General features: G+C 43.3%; 1 protein-coding gene across 1 annotated transcript; it reads right to left on the bottom strand.

Annotated features, from left to right (window-relative positions):
• Nucleotides 1–1,329: 1,329 nt before the first annotated feature.
• On the bottom strand, nt 1,330–27,295 carry dachc (dachshund c; the record flags this gene model as incomplete). The annotated part of the gene is made up of 11 exons (XM_080036922.1): nt 1,330–1,667; nt 2,784–2,888; nt 3,523–3,651; nt 4,915–5,065; nt 5,609–5,805; nt 9,350–9,487; nt 9,621–9,738; nt 10,486–10,664; nt 14,112–14,222; nt 18,942–19,051; nt 26,700–27,295. The coding sequence occupies 11 exons, from the start codon at nt 27,293–27,295 to the stop codon at nt 1,630–1,632; spliced, it is 1,872 nt and encodes a 623-aa protein (XP_079893048.1). The 3' UTR covers nt 1,330–1,629.
• Nucleotides 27,296–27,742: the final 447 nt, after the last annotated feature.

The following is a 27,742-nucleotide window of genomic DNA, read 5'->3' as shown; positions in this document are numbered from 1 at the left end:
TGTTTCAGTCCCGCATCACAGCTTATCTTCATGTGTTCAGGAAATGGCACAGGCTAATTTAGATAAGGGTACATAAGCAAAAACGGGCCTACAGTGAAGATCTTTTTTTTGGCATAACAAATGGATGAAATTTATTACGTATGACTTTTGAAACCTGCCAATTAGGATCATGAGCTGTCTACTGTTAGAGGAATTGATGTGCTTCAAATATATCCAAACAATCAATGTTTCAACAGCATTTGTGATCCTCAAACCCCTTACATAATTTATAACATATTCATCCCTTGAGCCTCTGCACCAGCTGACGAACACTTGGTGTGGTCTCACACACTCTTTTCTCTGGATGGCCTGGTAGAGCTCTGGCTTCAGTTCATGGTGCTTTCAAATGCCTCGTATATGTATACCAAAATATTATTTTCAAATTCTTTATAACAAGTGAATCTACAATTTATTAATATGATGTTACCAGTCATTCGCTAGGCTTCAATCCAAATCCTATGTATTCATTAGTTATATTTTTTTGTCTTTTTTACAAATGTACATAAACTGTGCTCTTAACAAGTTATTGACCAAAGTTTAGCTTTCAAAGTTGCTTACCCATAACATGATAACATGATAAAAATTAGTGAAGCCACACACACAGAACGTGCATAGTCATAATGTTTCACAAAAAGTGCCCCTCACATATGACCATGCACACCACATTCCTGTCTGTCTGTCAATACTCATATGTGTTTTTTTTTTTGGAGATGGCGCAAAAATTAATGACTCATCACCCCCCCCCCTCCCCACACACACACACACACCCTCACGTTTGTATAGAAACAAACACATGGACGCCCACCCTCCACTTCCCTCCTCCACAAACAAAACAGATCTCAAGGGTTTACTGATACAGAAATGCTTTGTTTATCTCACACAAAAAACCCCATCTAAATGACAATATGAATCCACATCTCTGATAGCTGTGATGCATTTAGAATAAATCAATGAAAAGCCCGTCCAATAAGAAAAACAATTAAATTAACGATATATTCGAGGACTGAACTTGTGGAATAAATAAAGAAAGCACTGACACCATTTTAATAAAAAGGATTTGTATTGTTTGTATTGTCAAACTGCACTACTGCATAACATACACAATACAAGTCATTTACTGACTGTACAACATGCCATTATGTTTTTTTTTGATGATAATAATAATAATAATAACAAAAATTATGACTATATACGTATATGTACACAGCTCTGTTACAAGTTAGATTCATCACTTGTGTCCAGACAGACAGCACTGACAGAAAAACAAAAATAAACAACTATACATTTTCATCTGGGATGTATAAAACCTTGATTGAAAGAAACACAGTCAAAACACATAATCAGAATAAAGTACTGGTTCCCACTACGGGCAGGATTTGGGTGATAAATGCAATAAATTAAACAAGAGAACAATGGGAAAGTTCAAACATCACCCCTTGAAATTAATATGGGAGTCCTCCTCTTGAGATGCGTATCTCAGATGCCACTGAGCGAGTGAGCATGCCTCTCGATAGTATTTCTCATAAAAGGAGGAAATCTTCATCACTCTATTCTTCCATTCATCCATCCACCCATCCATCCTGCTCGTCTTCAGTACATCCCAGTGGTCTGCAGGAAAACTCTCCCCTCTGAAATCCACAAAGAAATCTGGATTAACAAAACACAAGGAATATTACAATTGGAATGTAAAAGCAGGTGGAAAACTGCAATATGCTATTAATGCATTCATATAAATATTGAACAATATCGTCTACAACCTTGGCCACAGATCATAAATAAAAGAGCATTATTAAGAAAAGCTTTGGTTAAAAAGTGGTATTTGGCCCCCTGATCCCTGTTCTTTGGCGATAAAACTTCCTGGCACAAAGGGAACCACATCCTGCCCCTGCTGTCTGACAGACAATTCCCCTTTAAATGATTTATTACTGGGTGTTAATTATGCAAATTATGTCCAAACAAACTCGTCACGAGGACAATTAAGACAGCCGTTAATTAGTGGCCAGTTCTCTTCTTGCTTCACTGACATTCAATTAAAAAAATTGCCTTTGAACAAGCACGCTGTCTGGTACTGGCGGTCCTGGCACGGTGCGGAGCAGAGGTGGGCTTGAACCCGTGCAACCCTTTTGATGAAACCCGGTGCCCGAGATCACGGCCGTTGTTTTTTTCTGTCCGTTTAAGTCGTTGTGTTACATGTGGGATTTTCTCATTAATCTATCCCCGCCAAGACAATAACGTCGGCAAAAATAAATATATTAAACTCTGACTGTCTCCATTAATACGGCAGCCCCCGGTGAACTGCCCTCACGCTTCATTTAATTTTGTTCAATTTCCCCAGGAGCTGTCTCCCTGTGAAAACCCTTCCAGTACACCGGTCAGTTGAGCATCAAAAGCAGTGAGTAGGGTAAAATAATGAAATCTGTTGTCCCAGCTCAGTTAATAGGAGCTAAATACCCACTCCCCCCCCCCCCCCCCACACACACACACACACACACAGCAGGTATATCACTGTTTACTTCACAATTCATTCACCGAAATGGCTTCTTTTTCATGACAACAGATGCTGACACACATTCCCATTTTTTATAATTTCTTTGTTTGTGTCTGTTATAGAAGAGTGTTTTAGCAGTGCCAGCAGTCTTTCTCTGTCTAATAATTGCACAGCTACAAGATTTCAATATGAACTTGTTTTTCACAGTTACACACTGAAGAGGCAGTATATATTTTTGCTGTCGGGACACCTGTACCTTGTACTGTTGCCTTGGTGTCCAGCCTGTTGTCCTCGCGGTTGCTCCCGTCCACGTCCTGGGTCAGAGATTCTGGGTGAGGAGGGGCTGCCGAAGATTGATGGCCTGTAGTTTGGTCATTAATTAATAGAGACACTAAATTAGAGACGTGTATAAACAGCGGAGGCTATGTTGCACTGAAGGCTTGGAAATATTTAATATGAAAATGAGAACATAGCTCGACTGTGAGTGGGCATGGGACGATAACCGATTTGTAGGCATACCGCGACATGACAAAAAAACAGGGTTTCAATACCGCCACTATCTGTGTCCACCATTCTAAGGTACTAGAACACATAGGATGTTAACATACAAGTTAATTAATGTTCAGAAAATTCCTGTATCATAACCACATTTACTAGATGAGAAATGTGTAGAAAGTGAGCATGTCTCGAAATACCTTCACATACCTGCTCACTTAAAAAAATGCTTTGCTTAGAATAATTTTATTATGTTATCATACAAGTTTATTAATGTTTAGAATATTCTGTATGCTGTTTAAAAGATTATGTTCAGGATATTTTTTTTTTCATTTTACCCAGACATTTGAAAATAACACATTTCAGAGCTGTAATCACAATACGGTGAAACAGGGTATTTTTGCTTAATATTATCATACTGTCAGAATATCATACGGGCCCATGCCTAACTGTGAGTCCAAAACAGAAATATGTGATATTTTTTCTAAATGTGTCCGTACCTGTGTGTGTGTTGGTGGTGTGCAGTAGACTGTTCTCTGCCTGATCTCGGAGTTTGACTTCCTCTTCCAAAGCCTCCTGTAGTCTCCTCTTGTTCCTCTTCTCTTTCTTCAGGCGCTTCTGAATCAGAACTGAGTCGAGGAGAAGAAGATGACCAAGGAAGTCAGTCACTAAAGTACAAGTAAATGTGCTTAGCAACAAAATAAATCAGATGCTTGTCATATACTTGTATACTTCACTTCCTGCGTATCCTTTGTTGTATGGATTTGTTTATTGTGTTTTTTTTTTGTGTTTGTGTGTCCTGACCTTCCTGGGTCTTTACATCAAGAGTTTCCAGGGACTTTGAAGGTATTGTGAGCTTGGAGTGTTTGTTGTATTGTTGAAAGGTTTGAATGAGATATTAATTTCAGTGATTTAGGCTACAATGCTCCTGGCTCCCACTTCACTATGGTTGAAAGTACAGTATGATCCGCAAGAAATCATCGTTAATGCATTCATAGGGGATATTTGGTTGTCAGGTTTTTTGACAAAACTGATGCATCACTGCTGGTCTAAAACTGCTGGACAATCTTTTCCATCTGGTGTTCCATCTTTGCTCTCACTGTGCTGTACTGTATATGACAACTTTTGTGAACACGCTAGACTTGATTTAGTTTTCAGCATACTGCCTAAAATCAGTCTAATTCACCTTGGCAGACGCTTTGAGGAGGAACATACAGTTGGTGTCCTCACTTCCTTGACTGATTTTTAAGTTATCGGACATCCTCTCAGCTTAGAAGAGGATTAGAACAAAGCTTAGTTTAGCTGCACTGCAGAATTATCAGTGTTTAGATGTAAAAAATAAACACCATGCCAGTCTTTATGATGACATTTAACACTCTATAGCTCAGAAGAAGGGAGTAAAGCATCACACCAACAAACAATAGAAAAATTAAAGGTGGAGTCAGTGTAACTAGAGAAAACTTATTGGCAAAACTCTTTGAGTCAAAACCAGTGAATATCTCCTCACACTTGCTACCTCTCCGAACAGTGTGTGTGCTGAAAAATAAATCTGCTGTTAATACACAGCCTAGGCTCTGTAACCCGTTATGTAAACAAAGGGTATGTAGACAAAGGGACCCACTGCCAGCAACTTGTCGGTTTACAGAGCCTAGGCTGTGTACTAACACTGGATATGTTCAGTGTGCACACACAGTACGGACAGGTAGCGGATCATGAGGAGATATTGACTGATTTTGACAAAGGGTGATTTTGACCACAAGCGTTCTCCAGAACCACAGACTCCACCTTTAAGGGTTTAAAAATAACTAGGGGTTTACTCTGCTCTTTGCGCAAAGCATACTGTGGTGTTTTCCTGCTGCGTGTGAAGCCTGGATATGCATGACGTGGCCCACCTCTGTTTTTCTGCTCCATGCTGAGCTGCCTCTCCAGCGTCTCTCTGAGCTCTCTCTCTCGGACCAGCTCCATCTTCAGCTCGGTCCTCTCCAGCTGGTCCTGCTTCTCCTGCGCCCGCGCGTTCTCTATGGCAACTCTCAGCAGGCCCTGCTTGGAGACACACAGGCGCACATCAACAGGTTACACCATACACCGAAGCCGCTGGGGGGCTGTCTGCCTTCTACGAACTATTAAAAACGCACCGGAGAGAACCCTGTGATCTCCTAATCATAAGCGGATATGTCTGTTTTTATGCCGCATATTGAAAACAAAGCTAATGTAAAAAATATTACCAAGATTTTGCTTAGGGAAATGTTTTAGTCTCTTGTTTTCCTCATTCGTGTAACTGCTGGATTTACCCAGACAGGAAAAAAATAATAACAAAAATGATCTGGATCAAATTAGGTTAAAAAGGTGTCTTTGTCCCTGTGAAAGCCCAACCACTGTGAGTGCTTTCATTGTGACTCGGCTCTTAACAAAGACATGTTAAATCTGAGAAGCAGGTCAGCACACGCCCATCCCAATTACTGCACATACTAAATGTATACCCTCGCCGGCTATTTATCATTTTAGGAAATCCCAAAGAGTGGCTCATCTCCCTTTTTCTATTCATCTCGGAGTATTATAATAATAAAGCCACCGGCAGAGGCTCACCTGGATGTTCGTGAGCAGGGTCTCTATGGAGGACAAGCCTTCCGGGAAGATGAAGGGAGTGTGGTGAAGACCTGCTGCGAGCTTCTGTCCCACAGCGTAAGATACCCTCTCGCAGCCCTGCCTGCCTGACGGGGGTTTCTGGTACACTTGTCTATCACAGCTCTCCCTGCTTGTGTGAGTGGCCAAGGAGCTGGTATCTGAAAGGGCAGAGAGACAGACATTCTTACCGTTTACTCGGCTTTTATCTTTAGCAGACATATTCAGTGTTTTTCTTATTTTCAACAAAAAACACATCAAAAGACCAAAAGCAACAATGAATTGACCGTGATGACATAAAAAAGAAAAAAAAGAAAAGAGGAAAAAAAAACACATCAATGAGTCACAACGTGCTGCTGCTGGCCATTCATTATCTTGAACATGGGCACTGTAGCTTTTCAATAACCATTTGGCACAAAATATGTGACTGAAAATAGTCCCGAAACAAATGCTCTGTCTGAGTGATGTCTGCAAAAGGCTACAGCGTCCAGCTGTTTTAGGCCTTTCTAAAAAATTAAAGTATTTATTTGAGACTTGTTTTTGGCGTGGGGATGAGCGATGAGATGATAAAAGGTTAGGTTTGGTTGACAATAGGTGATCGGTGGCTTTACCTTGTTATCTGAAATAAAGAAACCTTCACAATCAACATTCTCATAATTTTAAATGTATGTAGGCTATTCATATTTTTTTTATTTTTTTTTTATCATTGCCTACTCATTATACCACAAGACATCAATCTGGCAGATGCATTTGTCCAAAGCAACCTACTATCAGTGCATTCAACTTCAGCTTTTAAGTGATATGTTCATTTAGTTACAATTAATTGAAAGAGGTTATTAAGTTATTACTGATGAATGTGAGTAGTGTCCGCTACTACCACCAACACACATATTCTTTCTTTCCTGTTTAATGTATTGTTTCCATGCATTTCGGAGTAAAAAAATAAAATACAATCAAACTATATAAATGTATATATATATATATATATATATATATATATATATATATATATATATATATATAGGCTATATATATCCAATGTTGAATGCAACTTTTTATCACTAATAGCTCACTTATATGTCTATTTAATTTATTGTAAACATATCAAGCCCATCAGTAAATAGGTGTTTACACTAATTACTGTGTGCATGTACATACGCCGAAGTCCTGGTTTGGGGTTTTGAAAATGTGGTTAGCCTTTATTAGATGGCACTCTGCCTATTGATAATGCACCACAGCTTGACATCTCCCATAAAAACAGCTAAGAAGCTGCATTATGGATGACCATCTGTTTGTAAACCTGAGAACTGCGTGTTCCCGATTCGTGACAGTGGGGGAGATGAAGATTAGCCATTTTTCTGCAGTTTCTTTTTTTTTCTTCCTCTCCTCCACATCAGGCAGTTGCTCACTTTATGCGTTCACTGTCATCCGAGCCACTGAGGACGGCGACGTCCTGGGAGTCCGGTGGTTATTGGAGCGGAGACGAGTGTGAACGTGCGATGTGATATCTGGCACTTTTCTCTGTCTGTGACAAATGACAGTGTTTTCTCCACTTAGCTGACCACAGCATCTTCTGCTCCAAATCCACCCACCTCCCCTACTCCGCCTCGGCCTCACGTCTTGGCAACTGTCACATTCAAGGTGTTTCACAGATGAGAAGCAATACCCCCCCTTCCCCCCCTCCTCCTCTTTCTCCCTCTTTCTTGCTAAAAGCATTGCTCTGTAGAGAAAGGTAATTAGCAGGTGCTGGCGAGCTCAGCGGAGGGCATCCAACTACACTCCCGTGGCTCACATACAGACACACACACACACACACACACACACACACACATTCGTAGCCGCTGAAGTGCGCAGTCAGCAGCGTGGGCTCCCCAGGCTCCTTGGATGTGACTGATCCTTTATTGAGTTACTGTTTTACGCCTACTTTACCTCACACTCACACACACACTCACATTTGGCATAAACACACACAAACACCCACACACACACACACCCACACACACACACACACACACACACACACACACACACACACACACACACACACGGTTGCCAGCTCGTTTGATCATTTACCCATCTCCCTAACCAAGGTCACTGTCTGTTTTTCTCTTTTCCTCCAAACTTCATCTCTCTTATTCCTCTCCCACCCGTCCCCAGGGCTAATGAACTTCACCACGTGAAGACTGCCAGTCAGCGGAAGAGAGCGGGAGGGAGGGATGGAGGGAGGGGGGGGGGGGGCAGAACGAGAGAGACAGAGAGAGAATAAAATTCTGCTGATGTTTGGTTAATGGTAGTGAGGTGTCAGGGATGGCCTCTGATCTTTGCTGCATGGATACGTTGTTCAAAGACCACTGAAACAGCACACACAGCCAAAACTGGCTCTCTCACACACGCACACACACACACACACTCACTCCAAAGATTATCATACAATGGATTGACAGAGTGACAGCGCTGAAGTGCTCTTTGAAATTCCGTTCAATCCACGATAAAGCTATCCTGTGATGTTGTAGGTCACATACAAAAGCCTCCGATCCAGCAAATGTACATGTGTTTCATTTGCATGCAGCAAAATCTATTGAAAATCAATTGCATAAATGCAATGTGTGTGTGATGCATGGCATACACGTCGCAAGTGCCATCACTGCTTTGTCAATATGTTCGCGGATACCTGACAGCATCGGATCCCTTACCTGGGAGGCCTTTGTGATTTTTAGATTCGATTACTGAATAATGTGTTTCAGTATTAGAATACATTTGCACATGCGCGTGCACACACACACACACACAGACAGACACACACACACATACACACACACACACACACACACACACACACACACACAAACTCTCCGTCTCTCTTTCTCTCCCGCTCTCGCTGTAGATTTCTGCTGACTGTTTGTCCTTGAGCAGTCCTCATTAAGCTAATGCAAACCTCCCTGACAGAGAGAACCAAACAACTGACGTTGCAGCGCCGTGGCAACGCGGGCCCTAACGACAGGGAGGCGGTCGTTATGCAGATGAGGTCCAGCTGAGAGCGCGGGAGGCCGCCTGGCTCGTTAGGCCGCGGCCCGGCAAATGGCTCGCTAATGTAACACTGCTTCCTGGTCTAATGGAGCCCTGTTTTGCAGAATTATTTGTCTTTGCACTCCGCGGGAAGCCGAAGGGGGGGCCGTCGACAGCGAGGAGGAGAGAAGAGCAGGAGAGAAGGGGGTGAGGCTGTGAATCCTTATCGACCAGTTACGGAGATATTTCTCTCTCATCAGACTGTTGGAAAGCCTTTCTCTCTCCAAAAATAAACAGTGCTAAATAAACCGTCATACACAGCCGCCACAAGTGTTTAAATCCACAGAGGAAGAATGATGACAGAGACGGATGGATATGGATGGACACTGAATGCTTGTTGTACTGTATTGACAGACTTTGCTCAAAGGCAATTGATTTGTCCAAGAAAACAATCTTTACTCATTAATAATCATTCCACAATGAAGGGCTGGAACAGGAAATTCTCAGAAAACAGCAAGACCATGACCTTTGAAGTGACATTCAATAAAGTTGCAAAATGGTGCTAATCAAATGACTTTTTAAATTAAAGACATCTAAATACAAGATAAAAGTTACATTTCAATGTGTGATTTGTCTGAAGAGCAGAGTTTTATTGCTGAACCAGATCCAATGCTAAACAAACATAACAGTGTATCTCACCTCTGTTGGCATGGGCCCTCCTATTCTCCTTGCTGTATTCCAGTGTAGACACATCTGTCTCTCTGGGCCCATGCACCGCACCAGGGGAATGATGTCCTAACACACTGTGACTTGACGACAGGCCGCCATCGAGTGGGTCTGGAAGTAACATAAAGAAAGATACATACCATAACTCATAACTCGAGTGTTGTTACAGCTACAATATACTTCATTTTTTGTAAAAATGCTTTCATGCTACTACCATCAAGACGAGGTACAGGGAAGTACGTACGTGGGTTTTCTGCAGTGCGTTCTGTGTGAGAAGGTGAGCTGGACACACTGCTGTGATTGGACGACATCTGAGCTTCCTCCAATGAGTTAGAAGGGGAGGGGCTGTCACGCACTCGCTCCTACCAACAAACAAAAAATTATGCTTTTAGCTAAGGCTAGCCTCTGGCTATCTTGCAAGCTAGCTGTCACTTGATAAACGCTCTATTGGCTTTCGTTTTTGTTCTTAAGCCCAAACATTATCACAGAAGTTATGTGTTTTTTATAAATTATAATCATTTTTAAATGGTAAAACAGAAGGATTTTACTTAGTAGTCATTCATAAATCACCTAGAGTCCAAAGACTTAGGTATTTAGAGAGAAATTTGACACTCATTTCAGTAAGCCTTGTAAACCATCTTTGGGACCCAACCCTGCGTTTGAAAAACAATGGTTTGCATCGTTAAAAATGATGACCGGACACAACATTTCCTGCAACTAATGAGGGCATTTTGTTATGTAATACTTTGATAAGACTGACGATTGACTATATGCATATGACATTTTTGGTAATATATAATCCTTCCAAAGATTGAATTAGTGAATCGTTGGACTGTTGTCGTACTTTCTAAACTAAGTGACCAACTTGGGTGAGAAGGTCAGAGTTAGTGTCTGTGATTCAGGATATCTCTGAAAAGTAAAAATAGATATGGGGTTGGCTTTAAACCAAGGAACAACTGATTACATTCTGGTAGTGATCCAACAGAAGACAATTACCGGTTTTAAGCTGTAACCCCTTGAAGAAAGAGAGATAGAAACTTGATTCTAGATTCTGATCAAAACATGATTTTGTGTCAGCGAGTTCCTAGTGTCTCAGAATGTGAGTTCACCTTAATGACGGAGGTGGGAGCCCTGTTGGGGGGCTTGGTGTGGAGCTGTGCCACGTTGGCCATGCTGGCCAGCGTGCTCAGTCGGTTCATCTGGCCCATCGCCATGGAAACGGAGGCCGGCGCCAGGCTGGCAGGGATCAGGGGATGTGACATCATCATGAAGGGCAACTGATCCAGAACTGCTGGAGGGGGGTATAGAATAATATAGAGATGTATAGAAGGAGAGACAGAGCACAGGAACAACAAAACAGTAAGAGTCTGCTCCCTCTCATAACGCAAAGTTCAAACCGCATGATCTGTTCATTGGTCGTCAAATGTACCTGCACCTGACTTCTTTCATTTTAGCTTCAGTTGTATATAGTATGTCCATAGGGAGGAAGAGGGAACAAATCGCAAAAGTCCTTCCTCTGCTCGGTCTTGTGGTGTGTACTGAACTAACAGCCCACATTGTCTCAAGTTCTTCTGTAATGACAGGATTGAAACTGGAAACCAATATCAATCCTCTGTGATGTCAATATTACCTGGACTGGCTGCCCTGCCTCTTACACCACAACCCAGAAACAAGTGTGCATTCACGTGTCAAGGGGTTTACAGATGCAGAGCATGGAGTTAAAAAAAGATGAAGGAAAAAGGGAAGGGTAAGTGGCAGAAAACACTGGTCCTGCTCATTACAACACAGAGATATGTAGGCCGCGCTGGCAGGGATGTGTTGTTGTATTTTTGATGCTTCTGTGCTTTTCGGTGAGTGTGCAGAAACACAAATTCAGCCTCTCTGCAATGAAGACAACGGTCTAACTTTCCTTTCAATGCCCCGGTGTTCTTTTACAATAAAACCAAACACGTTTTTCATTGGTTGAAACCCAACTCTCATTATCTCGGCCGATCTCCTCACTCTTGTTGTTTTCGCACTCCTCTCTTTAAGACAAGCGTCCACTATCTTTAAAGCAAAATCCTTCCTCTCAACAGCACCCTAGTGGGTTGTTGCAGTCCCTCTATTCATGAAACAAACAATCCAGTTGAGGGGGGAGGTGGGATGACATAAATATTTATCATTTAATAAAAGGAAAAACAAAAACAAAAGAAACACAGGGAGGAAGTGGAACAAAAGAAGCTGATGGCAGTCCTGGTGCCGGGCCAGCAATGCACGCTGGGTAATTATAAACACAAAGGGGGAAAACATCTTGGACTATATTCCGCACAATTGTCACAAATAATTGAATGAGTGCGAGAAAAAAAGAAAAGAAAAAGGCTATCTAAAGAGGAGGGATGAAATACAACAAATAATGGAGGGAAAGGGAAAGAGAGAAGAAAGAAAAAAAAAACACAAAAGAAAAACTGAGAAATAAAGAGTGAGAGGCGTTGACTTTATGAGTCAGGCTCGCTGGACATATGTGCAGTGCTTTGTGCATTTGGCAGATTAGTCTCTCACTTGCCCAGAGCAGAAACCAATCCAAACAAAAGATCTGTCTGAATGGAGCTAAATAACCAGATGCTCCGACAATCAACCGGCAGCCAAGTCCAAATATCAAGCCTTGGTTAGAAACCAGCGCTCCACTTTGCTCCCCCCCTCCCCAACCCACCCTTGCCTTCTACCTCCTTAACTCGGTTTCCCCCTCACACTATTCCACCCCCCTACTTTCTCTGCCCTCCCATCACTCTCTCTTATGTTTCATTAAAAAACATCAAAAGTCAAAGTGCCTCTCTTATGTTTATCCAAACAAACCATTACAGTAAACAAATAGTTACTGTAAATTTCCCAGAAGATCTTGTTAAATGCAGAAATGTCTGCTCGCCGCTCTTCCCCGGAAGGTGTCACACTCAGCATGTTGTGAGTGTGTGTGTGTGTTTGTTTGTGTGTGTTTGTGTGTGTGTAATCCGAGATTGCCTTTGTAGTGGTTAGAAGTCTGGTAGGGGCCTATCCTTCCCATAAGGCCGTGGGTGGCGGTATGGAAAAAAAAGACGTTGTGCTTATGTGTGTATGTATGCCTTTCGCTTTATGTGTGTGTGTGTTTCCACTTGACTCTATCATTAACAGTGATTAAGCTTTACAGGTTTATAATGGCTGGTGGTAACCATGCCACCTAACTGCGCACAGATGCTGGCAGTCGTAACTGAGTGTATACAATAGTAAACAATGCTAAAGATGGGGACTGTTTACAGACATCACTACACACAAGAAGTGGACTTATGCATACAATTATTTTACTTTTGCCTCCGTTTACTTTGAAAAGACAAGACACATTTTTTTCTTTTTCATTTAATGTCCTTAAGCCTTGCATTATGTACCACATACACATAGTGTGTGTGTGTGTGTGAGTGTGTATGTATGTGTGTGTGTGTGTGTATGTGTGTGTGCATGTGTGTGCGTATGTGTGTGTGTGTGTGTGTGTGCGCGCGTGTGTGTGTGTGTGTGTTTGTATGTACGTGTCCTAGGTTGATAGCGTATTCCACACAGACCCTCCATAAGCCCTGTCATCTGTCTAAACACACTGATGTCGCTTTAACCTGTCGATAACAGTGGGGGTGGTACGTCCCATTTTGTTTGTGTGTGTGTTTGTACGTGTGTGATGGCGTCGGCGCAGAAGCGTGCGTGTGTGTGTGTGCATGCGTGCGTGTGTCCGTCCCGCCAATCGATTGTCCAGCATTTGTCGTTTGCATTCAGGATAGTGAATTAGAGAGAAGACTATTGATTCGGCTTCAGCCTCTCATCTTATTCATCTCTCTATCATCCCCGGTGCGCTCGCTATCGTCCTGCTGCTGCTCCACTTTTTCTCCTTCACCGCAAAGCTGGCCATCAGTTGCAGTAAAGGGAACAGTTTTTAAGATATGACTAAAACATTTTTACCTGCACAAATAATGAGTAGACTAAGCGACTCTATCCCATAATTAGGGGATTCTTCTTTACTGTCAATTAGAAAAATCTGCTTACTTATCTCTGAAAATGAGACTTTCATTGCAGTAAAATGAGCTAATGTTACTCATTATGACCATTGCCATGTTGACAATGAGTAACAGAGCTGGTATGGGCCCTACGCTATGTTGATGTGATGATTAATATCTACTAATGATTTGCCGGCAACGTTTTGAGGCTAACAAAGCGGATGACCAACTGTGTTTTTTCCTGATACGTTTCCTGTATCTCATTGAATCTCACAAGTATGAAAACAAATCCGAGGGCAATTATCACAGTCTTAACAAAATACATTTTTTGTTGATGAGAATTGATGAAAACATAAATATATATCCCAAAAAATTAAATAAAATCTGCTCCTTATGTTTTGATGGTTTGGATTATGTGGCCCAGATGTCTATTTTGACTTTTTCGTTTGAAGGGAACTGACTCATCGCTGTTTAGTTTTTTTCATTCACCGTTTCTCAAAAGGAAGCAGAGGTGATGTCACATCCTGGTTTTAATCAGCTTGGTTCAGCCGCCCGCACATAAACACAGCTGCTCAAGTCGTATTGACTTGAGCGTCGCAGATGTGTACAGACAAAAACGGCGCGGCGTGTTATACGGCCGCAATTAAACATCACACACGCACACACACACACACACACACACACACACACACACATTTGTGCTTGACAGTGTGTGAGTGTGTGATGGACCAGTGGACGAGACTCACCCAGTCCGGGGTTGTGGTCGCCGTTCTCTCCGTTGGGCCCGCCATGTTGTTGGTTATTGTGGTAAGTGGCCATCGCCTCCAGCTTGATCTTCTTGGCCAGGGCAGACAGATCTGAGACAGAGACAAATATAGGGAGGATGGGAGAAAAAAAAGAAGAAAGAAAGAAAGAGAGAGAGAGAGAGAAAGAATCAATAAGAGTCGGATCAATGGCAACCGGTGGAGGATTAGAGCAGTGGGTAGGCAGGAGGTTGTCATGGGAAGACAGAGGCCAGCCATTCATTCTGACTGCACCGCTGCACTGGCCATTTAGTCTGCCAGGGAATCAGCAGTGATAGGAGCAAGCCAAGACATCCATCTCTCCCACACAGGGACATCACATCCCACAGCACAGCAAAACAGGCGGCAGCAGCTCCCACCTTCTCTGCCAGAAAGGCCCTTCTTTATCAGTGCAAATTAGACGCATTAAGAGGAAGAGAAAGTGAAGATACTTTTTTAATAGGGGTTGTGCACTTTTGGGGATAAGACGAAATGGAGAGTGACAAGATGTGGCAGGAGGTCTGAGCCACGTTTTAATTTGTGTCTCCAAACCACCAGCTAGGTAGCTTGACCCACAGAGCGACCTTAAAAACCATGTGATGCCAAAGAAAATTAAATATCTCTCGCACTAATGCAGACAAACACAGCGAATTATTAAAGTCGGACAAACCAGCGCAACTGTGCAAACACCGCCGAGGAAATGCAAACATAGCATAAGTCTTAATTTCCTGATCTTGGATTCATCTAAACATTTGCAACAAACTGAACTGCCAAGTGTTTTTCTTTTCTTTCTATCCTTACACAATGGGGCGAGTGAGGAAGAATAACAGTCTGTCAGTCCAAGGCATAGACAACCCGCGACAAATTGCTCCTTTTTCTTCTCATCTTCTCTCCTTCTCTTCCCTGCCCTCTTTCCTGCTTTCCTCGCATCCCCTCTCCTCACTTTACCTTTTCAAATGTCAGCAACACAGCAGGACATAAGCCACTGTGTTGCGTGTGTGCGTGTGTGCCTGTGTGTGTGTGTGTATGAGTGCAAAGAGGGCGAGAAAAAGAGACTAAGGAGGATCACATCAAAGATTCTCCCTGCCTTTTACGCTCAAATGTCCTCCCTCTCGCTGTCTGTCTCTCCCCTCTCATGTGGCCGGTTCTAATCAGTTGCGCTGACATTGCCGCCGTGCCCTCTCCTTTGGTGGAAAAAAAGACTCTTTTTCCCACTGAGAAAGATGCTCTTGAACACTCAACACAAACACACACGCACACTCTCTCACACACACACACACACACACACGCGCACACACACACACACACACACACACACACACACACACACTCAAGCACCTTTGAACAGTGAGAGGAAGCGGAGCTAACAGAAAATGGCTTCTTTTGAGGTGCGGAATGAAAAGATCAGGGGCCTGTTTCAGGTAGCTGGTTTTACATACTCTGGGTTTAACCCTGCGCTCTGAGTTGGTCAACTCAGAGCGCAGGGTTGATAAGCAACTCTGGGTTTTCGGTTTCAGAACAGTGGATCAGCGTTGGGTTTATCAACTCTGAGCGTGTTCACTCTGGGTGGAGCGTGTGCATAAAAGCCATCGTCAATGGATCGCTGATAACATGATTCACCATGGAAACAGAAGAAACAAATGATTGATCCTCCCACTTCTCCACTTCTCAAAAAAGAAAAAAAGAAATCTCCGCTCCTCCCACTAGAGTTAGAAATATTAACGAATGAGCTTATGGTAGCCTATGGAGAAGAATTAACGGGATATTGTCTCATAACTCTGATCTAATCTCCTCGGCAATTCAGAAAAAAAAACAGAGCAAACATTTTTTGTCAAGAGAATCATTTCGCTTCCGTATGAGAAGCCATAGTCTATTTTAAAAAGTTACGCATATCAGCTGTAAAGTAATAAAGCTGGCGCGGCACAGCATTGCTGCTGACAGTGTTTTATATTTGCTGTATAATATGTTGGCAAGCTATAGTCTAATAGCCTACTGTGCAGCAAACAGAACAGACTGTCGCTTCTTTTAAATGGGGAGTGAAAGACATTAACGTCAAGACACATTAGGTGACAGTTTCCATTGAAGAGCCTGATTGATTTATTACCAGATCCATTTTCCTCAAGTGATCACAGTTTACATTATTATATAATTTTTATATTCATATTAGGCTATTTAACGAGGCTCGTCTGTGACTTTAGGATCGCAGAAGTGAACTGTAACGATCGCGTGCAGCCGCAGCGTTACATGAATCCACCTGACATAAATCTGTTCAGTGACACAGACGTTAAAAAACATACAATACAAATAGGTTTATTAATCTGAATGTAGAGCATGTCACGATGTGTAAGGTGGCCGCCTGAACGGACCGAGGGCTGAGAACAAGGCTGATCAGATAAATGATTGGTCAAACGTAAAATCATCAGGAAATGATAAAAACATCCCGATGGAGATTTCTGTGGAGTGATTTTGCTTCAAACTGTACAGGGACGCGTGTGACAGTGACACTCTTTCTTCAGTCGGAGCTGCAGCGTAAAGTGAAAACAAACTCGGGTAGGTCTAACCACCTCCCGAGCAGGTTAGACCCACGGCGTATGTTGCCGCAGTAACTGACTCTCGGTTGCACTGAACCTGCTACCTGAAACGGAAAACCCAGAGTTTCCACCAACTCAGAGCGAACAAACTCTGGGTTGCCTCAAAACCAGCTACCTGAAACAGGCCCCAGGTTGCAGTGAAGAGCACAAAGCCAAGGGCAACTTTGAGAGCGGTGAGGTGCCAACAATTACTTTTCTCCCTTTCTCTGTGCTACACGTACACACACATACACACAGGGACACACACACACAAACAAACACACTCCACAATAACGACACTGTGGCCTTTAGCAGGCAGTTGGCTAAGACTGTTGTTACAAAGTCTAAACATAAAACAAAAAGGTTATGACATTGCAAATTACAGATTTTTACACATTTTACTACAACCTGAAAACTTGATTTTATAATGTCTTAAAGAGACATTTAATGGGTTAAGGTGTTTTTATTGGCCCAAACAAATGAAACCTTGTTTCTCGAGATTTTGAACGAAATGATAAAATTCATATCAAAAGGGTTTCAAAGGCTTAAAGATTATGTTTGTGACTCGACTTAACCGTGGACCTTGTGCACTTCTGATTCAAGAAAAAAAGACCAACTTGCAAGTTATGAGCAGTTTCTAGGGTGTCAGCAGTGTGAATGCTAATTTGATTAATCAACACACAGGACACCTCCCAGAACCCCGCCTCCTCATGGTATTGATGATGGGTAAAATGTGTCATTATGGGGGCGTGCAGGGAATGTAAAAAAAAAAAGAAAAAGAAAAAAGCCCCATCCTGTATCTTTTCTGCATAGTCCTTTCTTTAAACTCAGCGTGGTTGCCAGGTCACTGCGTTCACTTCCACAAAAAAAAAGCACATTTAAACTTTTACAAACGGCTCCTTTGAGGGCTGAAGCAACAACACGACACTTATTCACTCTTTAACACAGCTCTAGCAGCCAAAAACAGGGATTTCTACTGTGACTTCTGTACAGCTCTGAAGAATTACAATCCTTGACCTTATGAAACGCTTGTGAAAAAGGGGGGATTTAGAGAGTCACAGAGGCTTTTCTCCTTTTAATGAATCTTTGATGAAGAACACACTGGCAGGTGAATTGAGCGGATGTGGCCGTCTTTTAAACTTTAATGTGGTGTTTGTTCATTCTTTGTTTTTTGTAAGATTTTATAACTTTCAGTTTAAAAACGATTCTGAACTAAAATAATTGAAACTGTAATTTATTTGGGTTATTTAAATTTAGTGACAGTTACTGACAAAAAGCCTCATCAAATGAAGAATTGTTAAATGTTGAAGTCAGTGTTTCTAACAGAATAGATGTAAATAATATGTCATTAAAAATACATATATATTTGATTTAAAGGTTTATTTAAATTAGTAAGATATGTTTTAGTTGTACATGAGGTTTTTTTAACAATTTTTAATATTTAAATATTACTATATAATTTTTTTGTCATTTATTGTGATTCATAGATTTTACTATTTCAAAGTTTTCAACCTTGCATTGCAATACTGTAGATAACGAATGTATAAGTAATGACATTTTGTTCCAGAAATTTTATTTATTTATTTATACATCTGCTTTCCTAACAAATGGTTGGAACATAGGCACGGATCATCATTATTGATGAGGGTTTATTGTAACGTGAGCATTTTGATTGACCTTCTTAAAACATTTAAAGGAATGCCTGCATGATTTTTTAACAGCCGGCTGTAACTCAAGTTTGTCAGATAAACTTCGGTGAGATTCAGATTGCATTCCTGGTGCATAAATCTACTCTTTTTTATATATAGACATGCAGAATGAATGCACAAATTACAGATGAGACTTGATCAGGACTACTTTTTGTGATTATTGTTGAGCAATTGTGTACGCAAAAAAATGGGAAAATAATCTGTCAAATTTTGAGTTTTGCCCTCCAGTAAAGTCAAATTGGAAAACTAAATGAGAGGGAATTAAATTATGATTAAAAGATTTACTTTTTTGGAAAGTGCAAATTTTGGAACATGAATATGATGATACACCACCTCTGATGAACAGTTGACATCTTAACTACATGTTGCAGAACTACTACACAAATGATTCCTCTTCACATTGGTAGTTCAGTATGTCTATGCCCCTGTGTTACAGTATATGGTTTATCATGGTGTGCACATAGGTACCGTACATAAGTCCTGTATGTGCATGGTGGTGAGGCCTGGGTGGTCACCTGCAGGAGGCATGATCCCAGCGTGTATCAGCCCGCTGTGGGACAGCATGTGGTGAGTCCCGCCCTCTGTCACACTCTGCAACCTCTTGGGCGGTCGTCCAGGCCTCGAACTGCAGGCAGAAAAACAACACATGCTAACATTAGTCATTAGGCACTTTTAATACCTCACTGCCTCAGTCAAGTCAAGTTCATCATGCTGAGTCTGAGATGGGTGGCCCTGTTAAAGCCGAGACTGTCCTTCAGTCTGTAAACCCCATTGGATCCTGCTGAAGTGTCAACAAGCAAAAACACTGAAACCTGAGCGCCTCCAGGAACGCTGCTGTACAGCAAATCTGACCTCCCCGTGGATGCGAGCAAGCAAAAAAGGACTTTCCCTATGGCATCAATAAAGCACCTCATTACTGTTCAGCTTACTCATTCATTTGTTTGCTTATTAAATGTGTTTGCTCGCCTCCCTCTTCCCCTTACCATCCTTTCCTCGTTTGGCCATTTGGTTTTCCTTTTTTCTTCCCCACCATGTCACAAGTTCCCCCTCAATAGGAGGCTGCGACTACAAGCAGATTCACATGGTTTTGATTGAGCCGGGCATGCTCAATCAATCCTGGAGGAACTATGTGAAAAGCTGTCAGACATCACTTTGGCTCTGACTAAACGGTGTGAATGTCCTGACAGGGGAAATGACACGGGCCACATCAGGCCTAATGACAACCAGCGCGGCTCGTCTCCTCTCATACCAGACTGACATTGGATAACATGAGTCTATGCACGCATATGTGTCTGTGAAGTTGTGTCTGTGTGTGTGTGTGTGTGTTAAAAGGCAGGGCGAGCGAAAGAGGGGGCAAGAGGAGACCTAGATCCAGACAAACAATAAAATATGACAACGAAGATGGAGGAAAAGGTGAGGAGAGGTAGAGCGAGAGGTAAAGAGGGGCAAGGCACCGAGAGAGTGAGAAAAAAGGGGGGAAAGTGGAAAAAAGGGAGAGATAGAGTAGGAGCAGCTTCCTAGCGCGGGTGTCTTTGAGCAGATTTTAATTAGAATCTAATCCAGCCGTCATTAAGGCCCCATAAACGAAGCTGTCAGTCAGGAGATTAATGGCGCCTCATTTGCATATTGCATATAATTCATCAATTACCCAGCAGAAAGGACCAATCCCCTGTTGACACACCCACAGGCGGAGAGGAAAGGGTGTGGGGGGAGTGGGCGGAAGATGGAGAGAGACAAAAAGACAGAGAGAAAGATTGTGTAGTCACTAACTGTGGGAGAAAAACAGGTAGCTAGTCAACGTGTCTGTGTGTGCGCACACACCGGTGTGTGTGTGTGTGTGTATGAAGTGTTCAAAGGTTAATTTGATGAGCCGATGAGCTCCACAGTTCCTGCCCTCGGTTTTAATGAGTTGTTATTATTGTCTCTTATTATGGGCCCAGACCGACTGGGATGTGACAGCTGACATCAGATATCACACACACACACACACACACACACACACACACACACACACACACACACACACACACACACACACACACGCACACACACACACACACACACACACACACACACACGCATGTAGACAGTGAAAGACACTCAGGTAGACCAACACAAATTCCCACACACCACATGACAGACAGACAGGAGGAATGTGCAAGAGGGATGAAGTTCTGTCTATGTGTGTGACTATGTGTGTGTGTGTGTGTGTGTGTGTGTGTGTGTGTGTGTGTGTTTGTTTGTGTGTGTGTGTGCGTGTGTGTGTGTGTGTGTGTGTGTGTGAGTGGGAGTGTGTGTTGTTTTTTTGAAGGCGGGGGTGCTTTCACATCACACACAGTATTTTTGCAGTGCACATGGAGCTGCATACTGTGCTTAACAAAAGCAGGAAATGTAATTTTAGGTCTTAGGTTTGAGGGTAAAGCAACACAGTTCCACTGCAACCGATTTTGAAACACCTTAGATGAGCACACTCACGCATGTGCACACGCACGCATGAACGCACGCAAGCGCGCGGGCACACACACACACACACGAACACCAGTGGGGAGGAAATAAAGTACACAGAGACCAAAGACTGTGGTTGTTTTTTACTGCAGCCACTTCCCTTTCCCTTACTACTGTTTATTTGCACTCACTAATTAATGGCCTGTGTCTATGCGTGTGTGTGTGTTGTGTGTGCGCCTTTGTATATGTTGCAATTTAGGGAGGTATAAAGAACTGGAACCTAATTTTGTGTTTAGTCTGCATGTACGTTGATACATCAAAGTGACCCGTAGAGGGAGGTCTATGTGTGTGTTGTGCATGAGAGTATGTTTTGCGAGTTTGTGTGCATGTGTGTGTGTGTGTAGGGTTGGAGAGCACTGGTTCCCTGAGGTAGGATTAATGAAAAAGCCTTTCATGGAAAAGTCATCAAGCTGAGGGGATGGAATGAGAGAGAGGAGGGGTGAGAGAGAAAACAGTGCATTGTGTGTGTGTGTGTATGTGTGTGTGTGTGTGTGTGCAAGGTGTGTGTGAGTGTGTGTGTGTGTGTGTGTGTGTGTGGAGGAGGGGGAGTGTGGCTTATGACCTCTTTGTCTCAAACTTTAATTAAAATCTCACCCAGACGTCCTCCCTCATGCCAACGCTCTGGCCACACACACTCTCACAAACACACACACACACACACACACACACACACACACACACACACACACACACACACACACACACACACACACACACACACACACACACACACACACACACACAAGAACAAAAACGCATACACCATTTTCTTTGCTGTTTTTAAAAAGGCTAGCCTGCTCCGTACATTGAGTTCTGCCCTCCAAGCTTAGCGTGTGTGTTACCTGAAACATGAAACGGCAAACATGGCAGCTGGAGCTTAGCGCAGGTGGAACAGAAACAAAACATAACAAAGATGACAGATCTCTCTCTTCCTCGCTAATGCACACACAGACACACACACACACACACACACACACACACACACACACACACACACACACACAGTGAGGGAAAGAGAAAAGTAATGAAAGAAGAGGAAGTGTTACAGTCAAAACAGCTACTGGCTTGAAGGGACTGAGGTGCTGATAGGTAGCAGCTGTGTGTGTGTGTGTGTGTGTGTGTGTGTGTGTGTGTGTGTGTGTGTGTGTGTGTGTGTGTGTGTGTGTGTGTGTGTGTGTGTGTGTGTGTGTGTGTGTGTGTGTGTGTGTGTGTGTGTGTGTGTGTGTGTGTGTGTGTGAGAGAGAGAGAGAAAACTAGCTCAAACAAGATTTTGTTTGGAATATATTAGTGGCGGTTTACAGCTCCCATGCTCCCATCCTTTCAATCTGTGTTTATCACACAGGGTTGTATTCGCCGTCACGGTCCGGTTTGATAAATCATATCGTCGCCGCTGTACGCAGGAAGACTTATGTTGCTGGTTAGAGAAGGCAGGCAAAGATTGATGTTGTGATCTTCCCTTTCAAATCGAGGGCTAAAAAAAAAAGCTTGATGCACCATTGTTATTAGGAAAAGCCTGTGTGGTGATGTCATGAAAGAAGCCGGCAGGACGACACACACACACACACACACACACACACACACACACACACACACACACACACACACACAGGACGTTTGATCATGGCAAGAAACTGATCTCCTAAACCGATACCGCCTTGCATTCCTCTCCCACATTCCAGGGTCAAGACGATGTCAGGAGGACTACGTGTGTGTGTGTGTGTGTGTGGTGTGTGTGTGTGTGTGTTGTACTACATTAAAACCTGTCATAGTGAGAGACATGGAGGACCTCTCGTTCTCATAGTACTCTTCTCTATAAAAACATCAAAAGAGTGCAGAGGTTAAAGTTGAGCACATCACCCCACCCTTACACACACACACACACACACACACACACACACACACAACTCCTCCCCTCCATCCTAACGTTGCTGACTTTGACAGTGAGTTATGGCATGGCAGTGGGGCTCGGCTTTGAGGAGTCTACCTTCCCACACACACACACACACGCACACGCACGCGCAAACACACACACACACACACACACTTACCGCTGCCAACTTGCACGGCCGAGGTTTGCCACAGAGAAACAAAGAGCGGGCTTTCGTTGTGCTCCGCAGGCCGCTCCGTCTCATTTATCATACATAGTTGGATTTGACTAACTGTTGCTTAATATTTATTCTACACCTGCTTTCGTGTTTGACTGTGCTTTTGTCAATGTCCCCGGTTGTAGGAACTTGCAAAGACACAAGTGTGAACTTGATTTTTGGACAAAGTCTCAATGTTGTGTTGCCAACCAAACATTTTACAATATATTATATCTTAAATATATACATATTTTACCACTAGTATATAGCCATGCAATTCAATGATGGAATGTCAACGGTTCGTATGGGGACTAATTGTTTAAAAGTAGGTCTAAAAAAAAGAACTGCATCCTCTGAAATCGGTTATCCATCTGTAGCCTATGTATACAGAGTTCAATAGACTTGAAAATAGATAACATACTTGAAAAACTAAGGCACCTAAAACCAAATTCCATTCACCTCTGTTTCATTGGGCAGGTATAAAAAAAACTTTGCCGTTGTGTGTGTGTGTGTGTGTGTGTGTGTGTGTGTGTGTGTGTGTGTGTGTGTGTGTGTGTGTGTGTGAGTGTGTGTGTGTGTTAAAAGTTCAAACACACAAATGAGGAAACAATGTGATGTTATTAACTCATGCTTTGTTCAAAAGGTAACAGGAGATCCCATACCTTTGCAACATTACACTACTTTTATGTATCATGTTGGGGGTGGTGACATTTGTGTACTCTTACCCACAATATAAATATATATCTACAATACACACACACACACACACACACACACACACACACACACACACACACAGTTTGACCTGAGCCAGCCATTTGATGTGTGTTGCTAACAGAGAATGAAACTGTTCCTTTGTGAGGGCGAAAGAAAAGGACGGAGGATCAGGTTGCCTCCTACACGCCATGTTCTCTCTGTGGAACTAATGTCATTTAGCAGCAAAGCCAGCAAACACACAGGCGTGACCGTGTGAGTTTGTGTGTGTTAGGAGATGACAGAGAAAGAGAGAGAGCGAGAAAGTGAGAGTGTGTGTGTGTGTGTGTGTCTGTGTGCCACCTATGCATGAATTATAACTGGGCTTTTGGCTGAGGGTGAAGTCGGCCCTTCTACGCGGCGTGATGACTCAGTGGTCAGGGTGTGTTTGTGCACAGCGGGAGTGAAAGAGTGAGACAAAGAGGAGACGAAGAGACAAAGATAAATGGAGGGGGGGGGTTTACAATTCCCTAACCTCTGCTTCACGACGTTCCGTTTTAATCTTAAAACCAATGAGTGAACAAACAGCTGCAAGAACAAACAGCAGGAAATGCATGTCAAGCATTCTGTTAGTCATGTTAAGACCATCAGACAAGCTTGTTATTTTCTCCTCTGGTCAGTCTGACTGTACTGGACTGGAAAATAATAAGTGATGGCTGTCTTAATCAGTAACGAAAAAACCTGACTGAGCCCTGACGCTGTCAGACAGCCGTAACATCACATATCTTGGAGATGTCCTCGGAACTTTTAAGGTCTAGCAGCCAGCCGGGTCCAGCCTCCCTACTTTAACGAGAAGCATCTTGAGCACCACTTTTTGTCTTGACCCGCTACTGTAACCCGCTCCATTCACACACCAGGAATTACTTAGAAAAACGTATGTTATTAATGGTCTGCCTGCCACAGCACATTTGAAGTCCTAAGACAAAGAATCAAGGAAGTCGTTTGAAGGCTTCAGACGAGTGATGTTTTCAGATCTCATTAACTAAAGGCTGTTTGAGTGTTGTGTGTGTGTGTGTGTGTGTATGTGTGTGTGTGTGTGTGTGTGTGTGTGTGTGTGTGTGTGTGTGTGTGTGTGTGTGTGTGTGTGTGTGTGTGTGTGTGTGTGTGTGGATAATTAGAGACGGCGGAGGCTGTGTGTTTTGCAGCGGCGGGAGAACAACGTTCCCATTAACACCTGACATGGAAGAAAGTCCCAGAGGCAGCCAGAGAGAGGTGCATCTGGATTTTTTTTTTTGTCTCGGTTGGAGGGGCCTCAAATGCTCAGGGCAGGCGCAGGTGTTCCTCCTCCACACACTTGGAGCTGTTAGCTGATTCTCACAATAGTTTGTTTCCGTTTTGGTGTTTGTGGTTTTTCCTTCAACAAGTCACAGCTTGCATCAAAACTACAAAGCTAAACCCCCTAGGTATTTAAAAAATCAAAATGCAGCTCAGGGATAAAAATAGAGCACCTAGTTGATGTGACCTATACACCTAGGAAAACATCAAGAAATTAATAAAAAGTAGTTTATATTAGTTTTTTTGCTGTCTTTCTGTAAAAACATTAACCCATCCTCTATCCATATTTTAACGCCAGGTGTTACATTTGGATCACTCGTGTTCAAAAAAGCAGGGATTAACTGTCAAACTAAAGATAATTCCCCAAAACTAGGGGTAATCCACACTCCTCTGGATTCAAAGCCATGCTGTTACGAGCATGTGGTCTGCACGACACCAGACGTGAGGCACCAGGAAACCTCGAATCCCCGCCAATTTAGCCCCCTTTATCCAGCCATCTCTCTGCAGTGTGCTGGATTGATGACCCACGTAGTTGGTCACCATCGGAGTTCTGCAAAACAGCTAATTTCCATAATCGCATCATAAGCATTCATTTAATCATCTCCTCTGTTCTGATGCTCAGGGCTAAAGAGTGTTGATATGATAAGACAGCAAGTTATTAAGGAAGGGGAGAGAGAGAGAGAGAGAAAGAGAGAGAGAGAGAGAGAGAGAGAGAGAGAGAGAGAGAGAGAGAGAGAGAGAGAGAGAGAGAGAGAGAGAGAGAGAGAGCGCAAAGGGATCAGTGAGTGAGTGAGTGAGCTTGTCCTGATTTAAGCTGCCGCTTGGGGCCAAATGAAAATTAATTAATTTCTGTGAAGAATCAATTTCTCAGAATGACAGTGTCAGATTTAATGTGTGCATATGTGTGTGTGTAAGTGTATCAGAGAGCAGAAAAGACTGTGTATGTGTATGTGTGTATGTGGTGCTGTGTGTGTGTGTGAGAGAGTGCATGTCAGAGAGAGAGATCATAGCCTATGATAACATGACAAACTTTGAAGAGTTTTTTTTCCTTTATTAAGATTACAAAAATTCATTATCGTCATCATCACAGCCTTTATCGCCCGTTTAAATGGTGATTAGTGACAGGCCTATAGCAGCACTAATGTGGTCAATGAAAAGGGGGTTAACTGGACCTCCAGTCAGTCATCATTAAATGCTATGCAACCTCCAAAACAAACAAAAAATAATCATATTCTCAGTCAAATCAATTTATGGAATCTTCCTTAACCAATAAAGTTCACCTGTTTTATAGATACTTCACTATTAGCTTTTGATTTAGAGGAATCTCAGGCAGATATTAAAGTCCTGAAATATTATGATGACCAAATAGGCTACATAAAACATTACACCATAAGGTCAAACTCATCATTCACTATCACTGACAAGTACATTACAATATAGTTTAGATTGTGTGTGAGGCATCCTAGGAGTTTGGAGAGGCCCTGCAGACTGATATCAGATAAACAGAATAAATCCCACGTTTTTTCTCGACGCCTTATACCTGCTTTAGACAAGCCCACCCACCTGCTGCTGCACCCACCGACCCCTCTACCTGAAACATTAACCCTAAAATCAACCGCAGTGCACGACCAGGTAACCCCGTCACCCCCACCTCACCTTGCGTTGGTACAGTCACTGTAGAGCGTCTCGAAGTCCTGCCTGGAGATGAGTTTGCACCGGTTCACCCCGGGCTGGATGGCCCCGAGCCCCCGCAGCACCCGGACCTGCTCCACGTTGCACACCACCGGGGCAATGTCCAGCCGTTTCAGCTTGGTGTAGACGGTGTGGAGCCCGCCGACCAGGTGCTTGAGAAACACGTCGAAAGCCTGCGGCAGGCAGATGAGCTCCGTGTCTTTCACCGTGAACGAGGCCAGTTTGGCACCTTTCACCTCCACCAGTTTGCACTCGTTGTTCTGCGGCGTGCTCTCCACGGGCGACGGGGTGGCGTACACGGGCTTGGCGCCGCCGGCGGACACCACCGGGGCTCCTCCGCCGGTCTTTAACTGATGGGTCCCGTTAGGTAGTAGGAGGTCCGCCCGGAACTGGTGAAGCAGCGCCGGGTGCGTCAGCGGAGGAGCCGAGGACGAAGCAGCGGAGGTGGCCGCAGGTGGCGGGGAGTTGGTGGCCGGAGAGACGGAACTCGGCGCAGGGTGGAGACCGAGAGGAGCCGCGGGGAGGAGAGACGGGGCACCCGGAGATGCCATGGTAGTCATGTCCGCGAATGAGAACAAAAGTAAAACTTCAGAGTCAACTATTCAAGAAAGTAGAACTTTGCACCAACAAAACGCAGTTGCTTTGCGAGACGGGACTGCGCATTGAGTGTTTGCCGAGGATGAGAGAGGGATGAAAGCAGAGGACAGGAGACAAGGGTCCGCGCGTGAAAAAAGAACAGATCACATAGTTGAGTGCGACTGAGAGGAGGCTTGTCTCCGAGGTGGAGATGCTACTGTCACATTATCATAAAGAGGAGGAGCCTGACCATATTCTTAGAGAGTGACGAGTGAGAGACGGAGAGAGAGAGAGAGAGAGAGAGAGAGAGAGAGAGAGAGAGAGAGAGAGAGCGAGAGAGGGAGAGCGCGAAGATTAGCCTACATAAACTTTGGATAAGCCTGTTTATAAACGCCTAACGAAAAGACACTTTAATTTGAATGGTTCTGATG

The sequence above is a fragment of the Ammodytes marinus genome (genome assembly GCF_949987685.1).
Source record: "Ammodytes marinus genome assembly, chromosome: 11".
In the NCBI taxonomy this organism is placed as follows: domain Eukaryota; kingdom Metazoa; phylum Chordata; class Actinopteri; order Uranoscopiformes; family Ammodytidae; genus Ammodytes; species Ammodytes marinus.
This window is presented reverse-complemented; position numbering and strand designations above follow the sequence as displayed.